Raw genomic sequence first — 17368 nt, 5'->3', positions numbered from 1 at the left:
ATAATGCAAAAATCTGCTATATTCCCCACACCTGAATAGCCCAAGAACTTCCAGAAGTGATCCTCAAACTGATCTTCATCCTGCCTCAGCATGAATGATTAACTGATGCATTTCAGAGGTATACAGCGAAGGCAAAAAGAAGAAATGACTCTGTGAGGCCTCCCTATTGTCTTCAGACCGGAGACTTTAAATTGCATTGCCACCTTGAACATACTTGTGTTATGGCCAAGATTACCTCACACAGGATAGGGAGCTTCCCATAAGCCTTCAAGATGACCAGATGTTTTAACCCACACAGGAAGGAAGGAGCAAAGGAAAGAAGGAAGAGAGGAAGGAATGAAGGAAAGGAGGGAGGAAAAAAAGGAGCAAAGGAAAGAAGGAAGAGAGGAAGGAAAGAAGGAAGGGGAGAAAGGAAAAGAGGAAGGAAGGACAGAAGAAGGAAGGGAGGAAGGTAGGGGGAGGAAAGAGAGAGGGAGGGAGAAAGGAAAGAAGGAGGGAGGGAGGAAGGAAGGACAGAAGGAAGGAAGAAAGTGGATGGAGGGAGGAAAGACAGGAAGGATAGAGAGAAGGAGGGAGGGATGAAAGAGAGAGGAAGGAAATAAAGACAGAAGGAGGGAGGGAGGAAGGAAGGAAGGGAGGAAAGAAGGAACAGTCACAACAGACGGGGTCAATTTGACCCGGGAGGACGATAGGAAAGTTAAGATTGTCCAATAGAAATAGGATGTATTGTGTCTATCCATCTGACTCAGATCAGACAGACTGTCTCTTGTCACAACCCCCCTTCTAGGTCAGGGCAAAGGTCAGCTTTAAGGAAGTGAGCATGCCATATGGTGACATTTTCATCCAGACACACCAAAAAGAGGCACTCAGTGTAGATAGATTTAAGCCAAACTAATCACAGGGTCCTTACTATAGACTGTATATAAAATGGACGTAACATCCGTGACGTCACCCATTGGTTTGTGGACTGCTGCTCGGAGGCCAATAGTTTCGGATCTGAGCAGCGCCATCTTGAAAATTTCAGGTGCATGCTGGGAAAAATAAAAACACGGATTCTACTTATATGGGCATCAGGAGGAGCATGAGGCGCCCTCCTGAACCTGTGAACCAATCAACCTGTCAATCACGACGTAGCCACGCCCTAATGCATACCCTGCTTTATCGTCACATATAAAATCAGGGAGGCCAAAATGTCCCAAATGAACATCATACTGCATTGAAGAAGGCTTTAAACTAGCGATTGAGACCATAAACACATTTTGAAAACGTTTACTGAGGTTAGAAATCAAGTGAGAAGTTGGTGAATTCTCCATTGACTTGTATAGAGACGGAAGTCCTTTTGACACCAAAACGGTCGCCCCCTGGTGGCCTTTTGATAGAATGCAGTTTTAAGTTACTTCCGCGTTTGCATCATTTCAGAGGACCAGAACTCCCCGCCTGGTCCTTACTATATATTCAAGGTGTCATGTAAACCATAATGATGGTTTCACAAACTTCTTTAGGCTAGGACAAATGTTCCTATTCATGACTGATGTGTGTATTGAAAGAATCTGGAACATTTTATATTCCAATACACACTGTATGCCTGACTTGGTTCATAGCAGTAAAGATAAACACTGTAACTTGAATCATATGACTTAAAAAAAAAATTAAACTGAGGGTCATTAACTGTACAGTTGTATTTATCCTCAACATAATAAAAAGCCATCTGTGCTTTTTCTGAAACTTTGTCATGGTTGGCCATCTGTAATTTCTGGCAAGTGTATAATTCCCTCTGCAGATGGAACATTCTTTTTCTTTCCTGCATACTTGTGCTGCTTTGTAATCAGAAGTCACTTTAACTTGGAGAGCTTGTTGGCTTTGTTTTCTTGTGAGTTATGACAGATGGTGCATTTAGGTCATTGTCACTGTTTTCAATAAAACTTAATTTATCTATCAGTGTACTTTCTTAATTAGATGTGCTGGCACTAAAGATGGAAAGCAATCCTGTTGTTATTCTGCAAACATCCTGCATGTGTTTTTGTGTCTCATGTTGACATTATTTTGTTCCTAGATTAACAATCAAAGAGTATTAATTATTACACAAATAATGCAGCACTTTGCACATCAAGCACAATAGAAGGATGGATAGAAGTTCAACAAATGATTACTTGATATGATATCTTTTGTACTTTTTGAATGATTAAAGTCAAAAGTGAGGGCTTTTACAGCTGTTTCTCATCTGTGATACCATCAGGCACAAGGGAGAGCACAGATATTTTTAGACCAGAAAAAAACACACTCCCCCAGTTTTGACTCTCGAAGCACATATCACACCTCAAGCTGTTGCCACAAGCCTGAAGCCTCCTCTCTCTCGCAAAATCAAAATATAGAGTAATCATTTTTTAGATCTAATCTTTATTTGTTAGGGAGCATGATGCCCAGCCCTTACTGACTGTTTCTAGATGTAAAGATTCTCTTTTCCTTCAAATACTGAGTACAGATATTATATATACTCATTCTCAGGTAATCCTGCTGCAAATAATGATGTACACATCTCTGGTCTATGAGCTTTACCTCAACAACATGGTGGCTTTTTCTTAATATGTCATTGTAGGAAGAAAAAAAAAGAGAAAATAGAAAGACAGAAGATAAAGATAAATGACGGAACAGAATGACCTGGTTTGAAATGTATAATGGTGAACATACAGTGAGTTGCAGATACTGAATGGTGGAACCACCTTTATGATAAAGCACTATCAAGAGTAGTTAATGGTGATAGAGAAAGTGTGCTGTTTGCTCAGCTGTACAATATTATGCAACAATGTTTTGTGCAGATGAGTTTAAATAATCTAATACCAGCTTTCAAAGGTTTAAAAATAAAGTTTTTTGTGTTTTATGGGTGGATCTCAGAAAATATGCAATGGTCTGGTGTTCGTCAAAGTGCAGAAAGAAAAAGAAAGAAAGGTCCATCATGTCCAAATGACAAATGAAGGTAATGGAATCTCTTACATAACCTAACTAAAATACAAAATCCCAGTAATTCAAAATGAATATTACCTCATTAAATGTTTGACATCTTCATGGTAGAGTATTATATTCTTCATTGTGCACTGTGATAAGACTGAGGGACCTCCAGCTGTGCTCTCACTACAGTATGAAGCAGTCATACTGTAGGAAAGGGAAAAGAAAGAATAGAAAATCACAATTACAGTACAAATGATAGGTGAAATGTCGTTTTTTGGTCTTTCTTAATATCATTCACTGGTGGTAGTTTTAATTAAGGTTCCTCAGGCAATGAGATATCTATCAGAGCAGATACAGAAAACAACACAACTTATAATTTCCCAAAGATAATTTATTAAAACAATACAAATGAATGTTTAATCCTTTGATGCTGTTCTGGTAGAGGTTGTAGGCTACAAACCTTTTTTGCTAATTGGAGGAGACATGAATGAAATGAGCTGTTTACTTTGGCCTTTTCATACAACACTCACTGTACAGTGGATTATAAAATGCAAAGTAGTTTGTGTGTGACTAACAGGAAATGGTGATATGTAAATTAATACAGGTTGGGTCTACTTTCCGGTCTTTTTTTAAGGGTAAGCCTCTGTTAGACATGTTAATATGAACTGTTTTCATTTATACTTTACAGGCTTTCAAAAGTATGTTGAGTGTAGCAAAGAAGAATCCATTAGCAGATAATGAGAAGTATATGATCAGCCCTTCTCAATGTTCAACATGTAACTTTATCATTTTAGTTTGAGAGCTACATGACATTGACATTCTCACAACTTCAAGGCATGGGTGGCTTTTAATGACAAGGTTACGCAGGGGGGAAAAAAGGGAAAAAGGATGTGAACTCTATCATTATTTACTTCCTAAAGTCACTGGTTGCCTGGTTAAAAGGCTGTTGTGATTTCTTTTTGCCATGGGCAGAGACAAGTTCATTGAAAAGTATAAATATATCACATGTAGCCTTTTATATTTTGATGATTTTAGGTTGTGGCCTCGACTCAACAGTGACCAAACAAAAAACAACATCCAAGTACAGACAGTGGATAACTATAATTAGCTCTGGAAAGGACACTGCTGTAATCAGATATATTTTGTCATTGTGGGCAGTAGAGGTTTACTGTACAGCCATTGTATGTTTTATTCTTAGCATCTCCCTCAGCCTTTCTTGACTTCCTAGGTATATGATTCCTTAAGCATAGGCGGTTCAGTCAGTTCAAACAACATAACTATAATTATATTACTCACTTCTCTTTCCCTAATCAAGTGCTCACAATATAAGTGCAGAGTTGGCATTAAAGCAATCATGGGCTTTTTTGCTATCTGCTCTTGTCATGGTTTGCAATCACGTAAGGAACAAAACAGCCCAGAGACTTTGATTACCTGCAGGTTGAGAAGAACATGATCATTTGTCCTAAAAATAGGCACGGTGCTACTCTTGGTATTGTGAAATGTTTTTGTTAGAGAACACTTGCACTTACAGTTGTAATTGTGTTACATAAATGAGAAGGGTAGAATTTCACAGCGGAAGAAACAATCAGGTAAAAAGTCACGAATGTAATTTTAAAGTAGGCCCAGCATATAAGTGGGAGTGGGAGATACTTGTATGAAGTTTATTTTCATATCATTGTTTGATATTTTGATCTCTTATGTAAATTATTAGAAAACACATTCAGTCTCATAACCAAGAGTTAGTAACTACTGAATTTTAAGTTTATAGATAACATTATCTATAATAAAAGTGTTCGGTTTTGAAATATAAATGAAACAATTACAAATAAATCTTGATTATATTACTCTTCTTATATAGGAGTGTATTGATACATACATGTCTAAACATCCCAGGTGGGAGAATATCAATGTATCCTAATCCAAAAGTTAGTAGTATGCTCCTTTTAAATATGTTAAGCCTGAAGTGTATCCCAGTTTGTTTTCAAATCACTGGCCTTGATAAAACAACACTATTCTATTTTTGTTGCAGGGTCAGTATTAGTACCTAACAGGTTGCCTCGTCCTAAATAACACACTGCACATGGATAGAAGTAGCTAGCCCTTGATTGGTCTTTGACAAAAACCTGCAATTACCAGAGGCAGGCAACATAACAAACAGCCAGGATTTTCACATGCTTTTATGTGTCTGTGGTCAGCCAACAAATACTGTTTTCTTGTACCAACAAAACATACATGTAACGGCTGGTTAGACTGACGTAGTTGATATTTTAACTGGCAATAAAAACTGTTTACAACACTATACAACCGTAAATAACATCTACATTGTCATTGCTATCATTCGATACTATTGCCTGACTGAGGCCAAATACATGTGTGCATGTACACAGAATTCAGGGATGTAATTCATGTCACAGGCTCCTGTCCAAATTTTAGGGGCCCAAAATGAAAGTAACACAGGTGATGACTCAATGACTGATTGATTACGTCTGCTCTGTAAACTCTGTGGTCTTATTCTGCTTTTATGTAACTGAGTTCCCTTTGTCGGGAGTTCAAACATGGCATCTCCAGCATGGGAGGAAACATTTCAACTACTGAACCACCACTGCCGAAATAAGAATTAAGTATCTATAGTAGGGTATTATCTTGATATAGGTGAACACTGTCTTTGCACCTGTCATCCACTTTTTTGTATATGTATATATGTAGGCCTACTCTTTGCATATGTTAAGGCCATGGTCAATCCACAGAATCCACCTCCACACCGTCATCCAGCCCATGGCCTCGACACGCCTGCAGATTCAACACGATCTTCAGTAACTGACATCCTGCATCATTTTCATAATAACCAAAAGCTAATTTATCTTATTCCTCCGTTGTTGTTTAAAAACTGCTGAAAACTTGTCAGTGAGTCTCACCGCTGCACTGGGTCACATGTTCCTTCATTATGAAGAGTTTGGTCACGTTAGTTTGTTTAGAAACGCAAACAAAGACTAATAACAGAGATCATGTTTTCCATCTCTGAGAGTAGTTCTGTGTAAGGCAGACGCTACTGAGCATGTGTAGGAATTAATGCTGGCTATCGATACTCAATACCTTTTAAGGTATCAACCGAAATAAATTGATACCAATTAGTATCAAAAACGTCTCCCATCAAACGATACCTGCAATCGATCCTTTTTGCACCCAGAGCTAGAAAATATGACTATTTGTATGGACCTGCTCACAGCACCGCCTCGACACGCCTGCAGATACATCAACACGATAAGATACAAGAGATAAGATCTGCAGTAACACATTTTAGTAAGTGACTCAAACTGAAAGTGTAAAAGATTCCCCCTCCACACTAGGGTTATTATAGTTCACTATAAAACTAAAACTAAAATTATTAATTTAACTGGAATTTTAAAAAGTTTTAAAAAAAAAAGAAGAAAACTAAATAAAAACTACAATGAACAATGCAAAACAAACTGAAACTAAACTGAACTGCTGTTTTCTGTTCAGTTTGACTTGTTGTAATAACAGGTTAGTACCAGCAGGGGGCAGCAGAGCAGCCGCTGCATAACACACAAGAAGAAAATGCTTAATGTGCAATTTATGATTTTCTAGAAAGAAGAAGAAAACGTCACAAACCAATATGTGAATATTTAGACTACGACACACACACACACACACACACACACACACACACACAGCTGCTCTACTTATCTGTACTCTTGTCTTGTTTTCTGGTTTTTATAACACTGATGTAATTTTTCTGTTTTTCAGGGTAAAAAGAGAAAGAGAGTGAAGAGTGAAACTCTGCTCGATGGTAATACTGTCTATTAATCAGAGTTATTGATAAGTGGAATAATCACTATATTAGTTTGTTCTTATTATGTCATTTTTCACATGATGTTAGAAACTGTTTGACATGTTGAGTAACAGAGTGAAGCTGCATAAAAGGGCGACATCATTAGTGTGGAAGTAGTTTTAAACCAAGGGTGTCAAACATGAGGCTCGTGGGCCAGAACCGGCCTGCTGAGGAGTCCAATCCGGCCCACTTTCCTTCCTTCTTTCTTTCCTTCCTTCCTTCGATCTGTCCTTCCTCCCTTCCAGCTGTTGTATTGAACAGTTGAACTCTGACCCCTTGTGGTCACATGACATCACTGCAGTGTGTAAATCAGCTGTTGTGTTTACAGTTAACCTCTGACCCCTGGTGGTCACATGACGTCACTGCAGTGTGTAATCAGCTGTTGTGTTTACAGAGTAACAACGTGGTGCAACATCCTCACATGACTCACCTGCATCCGCTGCTGTCCTACAGTCCAGAAGCCTTCTCACCTCAGAGAGCCTCACCTGGCTTCTCTCCTGATGCAGGTACACCTGTCTCACCTCTCACCTGTCTCTCATCTGTCTGTGTGTGTCTCTGTCTGTGTGTGTGTGTGTGTCTGTCTGTCTGTCTGTCTGTCTGTCTGTCTGTCTGTCTGTCTGTCTGTCTGTCTGTCTGTCTGTCTGTATGTCTGTGTCTCTGTATGTGTGTATGTGTCTGTCTGTGTCTCTGTGTGTGTGTGTGTGTGTGTGTGTGTGTGTGTGTGTGTGTGTATTGTCTCTGTGTGTGTGTGTGTGTGTGTGTTTGTGTGCAATTGTAGGAGTTAAAACATTACATTTGACATGAGCATAATTTTATTTGTTCAGTTTATTTTATGATTATTTTACATAAACCAATCAACTTATAATAAAACTCATAACTGTGTTTACAGTAATCTAATTAGTCGTATTATTTAAAAAGGTCTTAAAGTAATTAAATATTTAATAAATGTGCAGATACTCTGATATCTAACTGTGTCTCTGTGTGTTTAGTGGCATTCTCTGTCCAAAGAGCAACAAGCCAAATATTATGAACTGGCTCGTAAAGAGAGAATCCTCCACTCCAAACTTTACCCTGGCTGGTCAGCAAGAGACAACTATGTAAGTACACACACACACACACACACACACACACACACACACACACACACACACACACACACACACTGTTAAATACCTGAAAATTACTCATTATTATTATTATTATTATTCATTTACAGTAAATGTGTATAAAATTAAAGGACCTGTAAAATAAACCTGATACTTTGTTTTATTTCCATATTTACTACAGAAAGAGTTTTGTCTTTTATTCCTGATGATCAGCTCTGACGCTTGTTTTCCTCACAGGCAGAACAAAGTACATTTGTTAAAGTTCACTAAGACTAAAACTAAAACTAGTAGTGAAAAAATATTTAACTGGAATTTAAAAAAACAGTTAAAAAAAACTACTATGAAAAATGCAAGACTAACTAAAACTAAAGTTAATAGCAGATACAATCAGCTTAGTCTTAGTTTTCTTTTAATTTTATTCATTTTTTACTGTATTCTGTTCAGTTTGACTTGTTGTAATAACATGTTAGTACCAGCAGGGGGCAGCAGAGCGGCCGCTGTTCAGTTTGACTTGTTGTAATAACAGGTTAGTACCAGCAGGGGGCAGCAGAGCGGACGCTGCATAACACACAAGAAGAAAATGCTTAATTCAATGAGCTCCATTTAACCCACTACCACAGTAAAATCCTGCTTTTACATCATGGTCCCTGCAGAGCCTTAAAATTAATGTTTTTTTTAATATTCAAGCTCTAAAAATGTGTTAAAATATCTTGAATAGTAGGAGTTAAGACATTAAATTAGATCTGAGCATAATTATATTTGTTCAGTTTGTTATTTATCATTATTATCAATATTTTCTTATTTAAAATAAAGAAACAATCAGATATAATGACACTAATCATTAGTTAAAGTCCTATATAAATGACTCCAATGAGCTCCATTTAACCCACTACAACAGTAAAATCCTGCTTTTACATCATGGTCCCTGCAGAGCCTTAAAATTAAGGTTTTTTTTAATATTCAAGCTCTAAAAATGTGTTAAAATATCTTGATTTGTTGGAGTTAAGACATTAAATTAGATCTGAGCATAATTATATTTGTTCAGTTTGTTATTTATCATTATTATCAATATTTTCTTATTTAAAATGAAGAAAAAATCAGATATAATGAAACAAATCATTAGTTAAAGTCCTATATAAATGACTTCAATGAGTTCCATTTAACCCACTACAACAGTAAAATCCTGCTTTTACATTATTATATGTCTCATAATATATTATACATGAGTAAAACAGTCACATGTGACACTAATAAACATGATTAAACGTGTTAAAAGAAATAAAAGCTTAAATGAAGTAAAGACATAAAAAACAGGAGAAATAAAAGTTACAGTGCAGTGTGAGATACATCAATCTAGAGCTAGGGGCTCAATTTTCTTAATTTGCATAGAGCTGTAGAGCCATTTAGTGACGTCCATTTCTGCGAATATGTGCACATTTTAATGAGTTTTTGGGCAAGTTTAGGCCACTAAAAATGTGTTTGTTTTGGAAGAATAAGGAAAAAGAAGGACAAAAACATGCACATTATCATCCATCAGAAACAGCACAACAGCCTTAAGACACAAATAATTAATAAAACAATTACACAAGTCATGAAAACATGAGATAATAAAGTTTAACATGGCCAGGAGGAATTTAGACGGCTTCTCTCAGTTCATGTCACTGCTGGTAAACATCACAGAGCAGCTGCAGCGGAGCGTCGTTCACATTGTTTTATGAGACGGTCAGACGGTCATGTGGAAGAGTTTTTATGACAGCTCATTTAATCCGCTGTTCTGAGTCTGTGGTGTCAGTTTTGGTTTTAGTATGTTTCAGGTCTGATAACATTTCTGTCTGTCAGCGCGGCCACCAAACTGGAAAACCTCCAAAGTCTCAGATTCCAGCTTCTTAACAGTGAATATGTTCTGGTGTCTTTAGTGTCTGTGACAGTGAACTGGATATATATCTGAGTTGTGGACAAAACGAGACATTTAAATAGAATAGTTTATTGTCAGTGTTCGGTTATGCAGTGAGTGGAGCTCAAATAGAAAGAGACTTAAAAAGGTAATATATAAGTTAAGTTCAAACATACATACACAGTACTTCTGCTCCTTTTATTGTACATGTATGATAATAAAAATATATAAGAATACTGCAGCTCATAGCACAGGATTGTCTTTTCCACCGAGCTGGAGCCGGTGCTGGTTCGGAGCTGGTGCTAGAGCCAGTGCTCAGTTGGCGCTAACCCGAGCACCTCTTACCAACCTGTTGCTTTTCCACCGGCAAGGAGCCGCGCGATTACGTCACTGTATAACATAGCCAGCGCGCGCCTTTGAAGCATTTCCATGATTCACCAGGGAGAGGCAGCAACATGCCGCAAGGCTTCTAGCCTGCCAGTAAATGAAGAAGAGGAAGAAGCTGAAGCAGAAGAAGAAGACAGCTCTGGCAAAAAATTATAAAAAATAGTGCTTTTAATCAACAAATGTTTAACTCTCTGTAAATGACAGTTAGCCACGCTAGTCTGCTAATAAACGTTAGCCCCGCCCCCAGCCCACTGACGTGATCGGTTCTTGCTTTAGACCAGCAAAGAGTTGGTGCTTAGTCAGGCTCTGGCTCCGAACCAGCACCGGCTCCAGCTCGGTGGAAAAGGGTATGATGCTTTAACCTGCTGAGACCTGAGCTTATGTTTGGTTTGCATTTTTAATCTCTCCTAGATATTTGAGATCAGTCGGATCTGATGAGTACAAAAACTAAGGATTACCTTTTGAAATAAATAATATCCTCATATGGGGAGAATTTATTTTGCTCCCAGTGCAGCCATTTATTTGAATATCACCAGCGTGACGTTTTGAACACAATGCTCTTCAGTCTGAAGAAGAAACTTCACCCGTGACTTTTTTTTTTTTTTTTTACAGCTGAAAGACAAATATTAACTCATGTCAAAGGAGCAGCATTAATCACACAGAAAGAAAGACAGGAAAGCTTCATGATGTTTGTAGTAAAAAATCTGCTAACAGCTGTGTTATCTATAATAAAGCATGAGGTCCTTTTCAAATATAGTGCCTTAAAAATAAAGAGGTATTTCTTAATATAGAAAGCACAATAACTAATTTACTTATGACATGTTTATTTCCTCTCACTTCTGAAACTCCACCCTTTACTTGTTTACAGCTGGTAGACAAACATTGACTCATGTTAAAGGCTTCATGTTGTTGCATAGTTAAGTTAATATTTAAATAAAAGGCATTAATCATACAGAGAGACAGTAAAGCTTCATGATCTTTGTAGTTAAACATGCAAATAATCTGCTAACAGCTGTGTTAAAGCATTAAATATAGTGTATTAAAGTGTGTAGTGTGTTTACATAGCCTAAAGGTGTTTTTGTTCATATTTAAAGCACAATAATCAACTTGGACATTTTTCCTGTCAGGTAGACAAACGTTGACTCATGTCAGAAAGCCTGCAGGAAAACACACCTGTGCTTTCCTGTAAGAAGAAGACAGTTACGTAACACTCAACACCTGTGCTGACAGCTGACAGGCCTTATATGGTTTGGACAGGCGTGGCTTCCTGTCTACTGCAGACTCAGAGGCAGCTATAACGGAGAGAGACAATAGTTGCACTTTCACACCTTACATGTGAGGCTGCAGCTTTACCTGTTAGATAATCCAGGTGTGTTCTCAGTGAAGCTCATCCAGGAGTCAGACGCACCATGCTGCAGTGGAGAAGACAGGTGGACCGTGTTGGGGAGTGTAACCGGGCAGTGGTGGTGTCGGTGGCTGAGTTTGATCATGGGGTGAATTTGGGGAGAAGATCTGGAGCAGAGAGAGACGAGAAGAAGCTCCACGGCATCCTCAGCAGGCTGGGCTTTAAGGTGGACCTGCACAGCGATCTGAGCAGCGAGGAAATCTACCAGCTGTTTAAAGAAGGTACAACACACCATTCAACCTCTGTACTGTATTTAAATGCATCCCAGTGTTTCTGTGCAGCTCCCAAAATCCCACAAAACATCAAATCTGGAAGATGATTTCACTCTGCAGCAGAACAAATCAAACTGTGTGAGATACTGAAGTCACTGAATCCAAAAACCTCCAATCAACTCCATAAAAACCCCCCGAAAACATTTTCTGCTAGTTTTATTCATAAAGAGCTAATTAAACAAAGTACAGCTGAGGCATGGCCGGCTCTAACATACAGACAATCTGGGCAAATGCTCAGGGGCCCTTTAATAAATCTCATGATCGACGATTTTATTTCTTTTTGACTGTTTGGGCCTCTGATGATTGGTTAGTGTGACGGGAAAGTGATGGAATATGGAAAGCACTGATGGGCATGAGATTTCCCCTGATGGTGTTAATCCAGCCGTGCACGTAAACATAACTTTGTAATAAGGAAAAGCAAGAAGATAAATAATAAAATATAATATCTAGAGAAAGAAAACAGCTGCTGCACCAAATAACAAATGTGTAAAAGCAAGAAAAAATGCCCACACACTGCAGCTCCCAATGCAGTTAGATTTAGAGATGAAAACTTAAGTCTACCTGCATTGGGAGCTGCAGTGTTTGGACTTTTAAGCAAATAAATAAAACATAACATCAATACCTTACAACTCTTAATCAGAGACTACGGACGATAATTCTTTATAATATAACCAGGTTGAGGGTTAGAGAAAATATTAACATTTGGAAGATACCTATAGAAAACTTAGCTTTATGTATTAATGCAAGAATAAGGTTTAAAACTTAAGGGTTTATTGTCAGATTCAAATTTAGTAATAATGTTTTTTTTAGGCATGATTGTTATAAAAGGTCTCGTCTTATTCACCGTGCAGAAGGAAGAGGGCAGAACCTAAAAAAACAAACCCGACTTCAGCCGTAACATACGTAGATAAATGTTACGCATCGCTCAGCACAGATCTGATATTTTCAGAGTCACATGATTCATGTTCGTCATCGTTTACTCTGTTGCGTTTGATTTGTATCTTCACACAGCTGCTGATGTTACAGCAGGAAACACTCGTTTGTGATATTTCAGGAATCTCCACTCATTCACTAATTTAAAAATATGAATAAAAAACTGAAAGAGTGAAAACTTCTGACTGTGGATCTTTAATATTTGTTGTAAATTTCATGACAATCAATGAAACGGTTGCAGATATATTTCAATGTTTGAGACAATTTGCAATCAATCCAACAGTCAAAGTGTCTTTATTATCTTATAATTATATTTGTCTTTAAGTGCAGCAGCTGATTCTTCAATTTCATAATCAATCAGAGTGAAACAACTACTTATATAATTAGGTCTGAATGTAGAAATCAGGAGGGAAACTGAGCATAACGATGACCTGGATGAATGGAAACCAGGACACAGAGCGGGAAATCAAACTAAGAGGAAGTGCATGTAGAGATTTATAGCTTGTTTATCATTAACAGATAAAGCGGCAGAACAAGTACAAACAGGATCTGATTATTGAGCCATATGATCATGGCTGGATGATTTCTTGATGATATGTTGTGTTCACAAACCCTGTTCTTTTCCGTCTGGACTGATGTGACTAATACAGACTGTCAGCTGTGTAATTAGTGTGTTTTGTGTTGTTGTGTGTTGCAGAGAGCAGGCGGCCGGTGAAGGATTGTTTTCTGGCCGTGTTGTCGAGTCACGGCGAGGAAGGCTGCGTGTTCGGGGCTGATGGGAAGCCCGTCTGGTTGTCTCACATTTACAGATATTTTGATAATGAATGTATGGAGAAGAAGGCCAAAGTGTTCCTCATACAGGTAGGCATCAAACCAAATGCTGATTCCTCTCATTATAAATGTCACAAGAATATACAGTAAAGTTTTATTGTGTTGGTATTGAAATCACCCTCATATAACTATGTGCTATGGCAACAAGACGGGGCTGTTCTGACCATAGACTGTATATAAGAAATGAACGTAACATCCGTGACGTCACACATTAGTTTGTGGACTGCTGCTTGGAGGCCAATAGTATCGGATCTGAGCAGCGTCATCTTGAAAATTTCAGGTGCATGCTGGGAAAAATAAAAACAGGGATTCTACTTATATGGGCATCAGGAGGAGCAAGAGGACGGAGCGGGGGAGGTTGCGAGGGCTGGATCTACCACAGTCTACACCGGCAACCTGGGGATGCTAACCAAGTTAGCTGTTACGACTATAACCACAAAACTTCAGAGAAAACTGTCGGTGTGAAACAAGTTCACGGCTATTTCCTGCAGTCTATCTGTCCGCGCTCCTGAACCTGTGAACCAATCAACCTGTCAATCACGACGTAGCCACGCCCTAATGCATACCCTGCTTTATCGTCACATATAAAATCAGGGAGGCCAAAATGTCCCAAATGAACATCATACTGCATTGAAGAAGGCTTTAAACTAGCGATTGAGACCATAAACACATTTTGAAAACGTTTACTGAGGTTAGAAATCAAGTGAGAAGTTGGTGAATTCTCCATTGACTTGTATAGAGACGGAAGTCCTTTTGACACCAAAACGGTCGCCCCCTGGTGGCCTTTTGATAGAATGCAGTTTTAAGTTACTTCCACGTTGGCCTCATTGCAGAGGACCGGAACTCCCCGCCTGGTTCTGACCCAAACTAGGGGTCTCCAAAGCTTAGTGAGGGGTCTTCTTGATTTTAAGAGGCATGATATAATGTGACATGTGATTGGTCCACTGCCACAGCAGCTACAACCCGTCTGTGGTGGTGAAGTCGAGGTGAATTTGAGTTAGCGCGCTTAGCAGTTCAGCAGCCAAGATGCCTCCTAAACGCTCTAAAGTGTGTCTACACTACACGCCTGTTACACCGGATAAAAGAATGATGGGAATCTAATGAAGTACTCAGTTGGTATCAGTATCACTTTAAGGATACTTGGTTCTTAAATGATACCCAGCTCTAGTAGGAAAGAAGTTCAGCTTACATCTTTATCAGCTTGTTCTACTACAGATCACACCTTCTGCACTTTGGACTACATTGTAAATTCCTCAAACAGTTTCATAACATGAGGCCCGTTTCCACTGCAGGAACTTGTATGTTAACAGGTAATTTTACAGGCATTTCCCATAACAGGAAACACACCTGGAGGACAATCTCCTGGAACGTTTACGGGTGCAAAACGAGTCCCTGCTTTGGGGCATGTACCGCGTGTGGCCCTGAAAAAGTCCTGGGTTAGGGTTGAGGTTGACTCAGTGCTGATTGGGTTTAATACTCAAAGATGTGACGTCAACAATTCGTTTTTGTGTCCGTTTCTAAACAAACTAATGTCACCAAACTCTTCATAATAAAGGAACCCAGTGTAGTTTGTGACGTCAGAGGATTAAGATACATCAGACTTTGGTTATTATGAAAATGCTGGAGGCAGGATGTCAGTTACTGCAGATCTTATCTCTTGTATCTTATCGTGTTGATGTATCTGCAGGCATGTCGAGGCCATGGTCTGGATGACGGTGTGGAGGTGGATTCTGTGGATTCAGTTTCTACCACAGAGAACAGCTTCGTACAGAATCTGGCTGTTCCTGTAGATACGGCCGTGATGTACGCCACTGCACCAGGTAAACCACCACTGAAGAGACAGCAGATACAACAATAATGGTGCTTTTCCACTATACAGTTCTAGCTCTACTCGGCTCGACTGGACTCGGTTTGGTACCAGGAACCTTTTCCATTACTATAGTTCCTCCTCAACGTGAGCGGGGTCGTCATAGCAACACAAACACATAAACAATGGAGGAAATGGAGGCGATGGTGTACTTGCTGCTGTATGAGGCTTTCTGTCTCACACAAAGCAAGAGAAGAGAAACTAATCACTGTAACGCTGTTGTTGGTATTTAAAAATGCCGGGTTTGATTCTTGTGTGGGACGGCTCATGACTCTTCCAGTGACTCTCTGACCAATCAGCGGCCGGCAGTCTGTTGACGTCACATTTAGTATCGGCTCGGCTCGCTTGGAACCTCGGCAGAGCAGATACTAAAAAAGCACCAGGTACCAGATACTATCCCTGATGGAGACGCAAAAAAACCTGAGTCGAGTCGAGTCGTGCTGGAACTGTGTAGAGGAAAAGCTCCATAACACACTGGTGTAGCAGCAAGTTAGTGCAACTTTAAATAAGACTACAGTCATCATTTTTGGTAATGGTTAACAGACACTAACCAAACTCATGATAAGAAGAAAATGAAAGTAGTAGTAATAGTTAATAAATGATGCTGGAAGCCACAAATGTAATATGATGATAGCAAAGCAGAAACTTCATAGTCAGCTGCAATATAACAGGAAACAGGTGACAGTGAGGAGCTGCAGTATGGATGTAACAGCAGGGTGGAGATGAGGGTTGTTGTGGTTAGCCTACGAGTCAATCTTGAATAAAAATGCATCTCAAATCTGAGATCTTGCAGCTTTTCCTCATATTAGATCTGAACTGAAGATCTTTGAGTTTTGGACTGTTGTTCAGACAAAATGAGACATTTGATTACATCATCCTGGTCTGCAGGAAATTGCTTTTAACAGTTTTTTAATGATTAATAGACCAAAAGGATTAATAGCTGCAGCCCTAGAATATAGTTTTTCTACCACATGAACATGATCTGTCTGATTTAAATGTTTTATTCCTCAGGCTACGGTGCCTTCCGTAACGCTGCAGGATCCGTCTTCCTGCAGACTTTCTGCAAATTATTAGAGGAAGAAGGAAACCGCAACCTGGAGCTGACTCGCCTCATGACTCGCCTCTCACATCATGTAGCCTACACCTTCGAGTCCAAAGGTCGAGCATTCGGTGGGAAGAAAGAAATGCCGTGCCTCGTGACTCGCCTGACCAGAGAGGTGTTCCCGTTTGCAGAGCCGGGGAAAGACGGCGAGTCTGCAGAGTCTGCAGAGGCGCTGTCAGCCACGACGCTGCTCGGGCCTGAACATGTCAGGAAACGATCCATCAGTTAGACTGTGTGTGTGTGTGTGTGTGTGTGTGTGTGTGTGTGTGTGTGTGTGTGTGTTAGAGGAGGTCGACCAGACGCTGCAAACAGCTGATCTCTGCAAACTTTTCCACTCACAGAACTGAGAAACCTGTTTGAAGTCATCGTCATGGAAACATCTGCTGAGATAATCTGAACATACTGTACTGGTGACTAATAACTAGTTACAAACTGGTGATTAACTAAAACAGGTTTGCACCATTAAAGCCTCACACTTCTACATCCTGCACAGTTCCAGCTCTATATTAATATTCTGTGTCTCTACTGGAATATCTTTACATGATTTCCAGTTAAAAACAGGCTGTTTACCTCCTTGACTTCTGACTTTTGACTTGAACAACTGTTGCAATAGACTGGTGCTGTGGAGATTAATGTGATATTTAAATGTTGAATGTAAAACTTTATTTATGTGTTTGTATATAATAATAATAATAATAATAATGAACTTTAATAAAAAAAATTAAAATATAAGAAATGTTCCAGTGTCTTCAGATGTCGTTGTCTGTTCAGATGT

General features: G+C 39.1%; 1 protein-coding gene across 2 annotated transcripts; it reads left to right on the top strand.

Moving 5' to 3' along the window:
- The first annotated feature begins 7254 nt into the window (after positions 1 to 7254).
- On the top strand, positions 7255 to 17306 carry LOC133995065 (caspase-7-like). Of its 2 annotated transcripts, XM_062434351.1 has the most exons (6): positions 7255 to 7302; positions 7786 to 7893; positions 11565 to 11809; positions 13491 to 13654; positions 15312 to 15444; positions 16503 to 17306. In XM_062434351.1, exons 2-6 carry the CDS (start codon positions 7823 to 7825, stop codon positions 16820 to 16822), a joined length of 933 nt encoding a protein of 310 aa, XP_062290335.1. In that variant the 5' UTR covers positions 7255 to 7302; positions 7786 to 7822; the 3' UTR covers positions 16823 to 17306. The 2 variants fall into 2 exon arrangements, with proteins under 2 accessions (XP_062290335.1, XP_062290336.1); XM_062434352.1 differs by lacking the exon at positions 7255 to 7302 and having other exon boundaries at positions 7871 to 7893; positions 11311 to 11809.
- The last annotated feature ends 62 nt before the right edge of the window (positions 17307 to 17368 follow it).

This window comes from Scomber scombrus, chromosome 15 (genome assembly GCF_963691925.1).
Source record: "Scomber scombrus chromosome 15, fScoSco1.1, whole genome shotgun sequence".
Taxonomy (NCBI): domain Eukaryota; kingdom Metazoa; phylum Chordata; class Actinopteri; order Scombriformes; family Scombridae; genus Scomber; species Scomber scombrus.
The sequence above is the reverse complement of the archived record's forward strand: the minus strand, read 5'-3'. Positions and strand labels throughout refer to the sequence as shown.

Bases quoted from the DNA above. Each gene is read 5' to 3' on its own strand.
- LOC133995065 (XM_062434351.1), top strand. From the start codon at position 7,823: ATGAACTGGCTCGTAAAGAGAGAATCCTCCACTCCAAACTTTACCCTG. The intron at 11,810-13,490 runs GTACAACACACC...TGTGTGTTGCAG, and splicing joins CTACCAGCTGTTTAAAGAAG to AGAGCAGGCGGCCGGTGAAG. The intron at 15,445-16,502 runs GTAAACCACCAC...TTTATTCCTCAG, and splicing joins GATGTACGCCACTGCACCAG to GCTACGGTGCCTTCCGTAAC.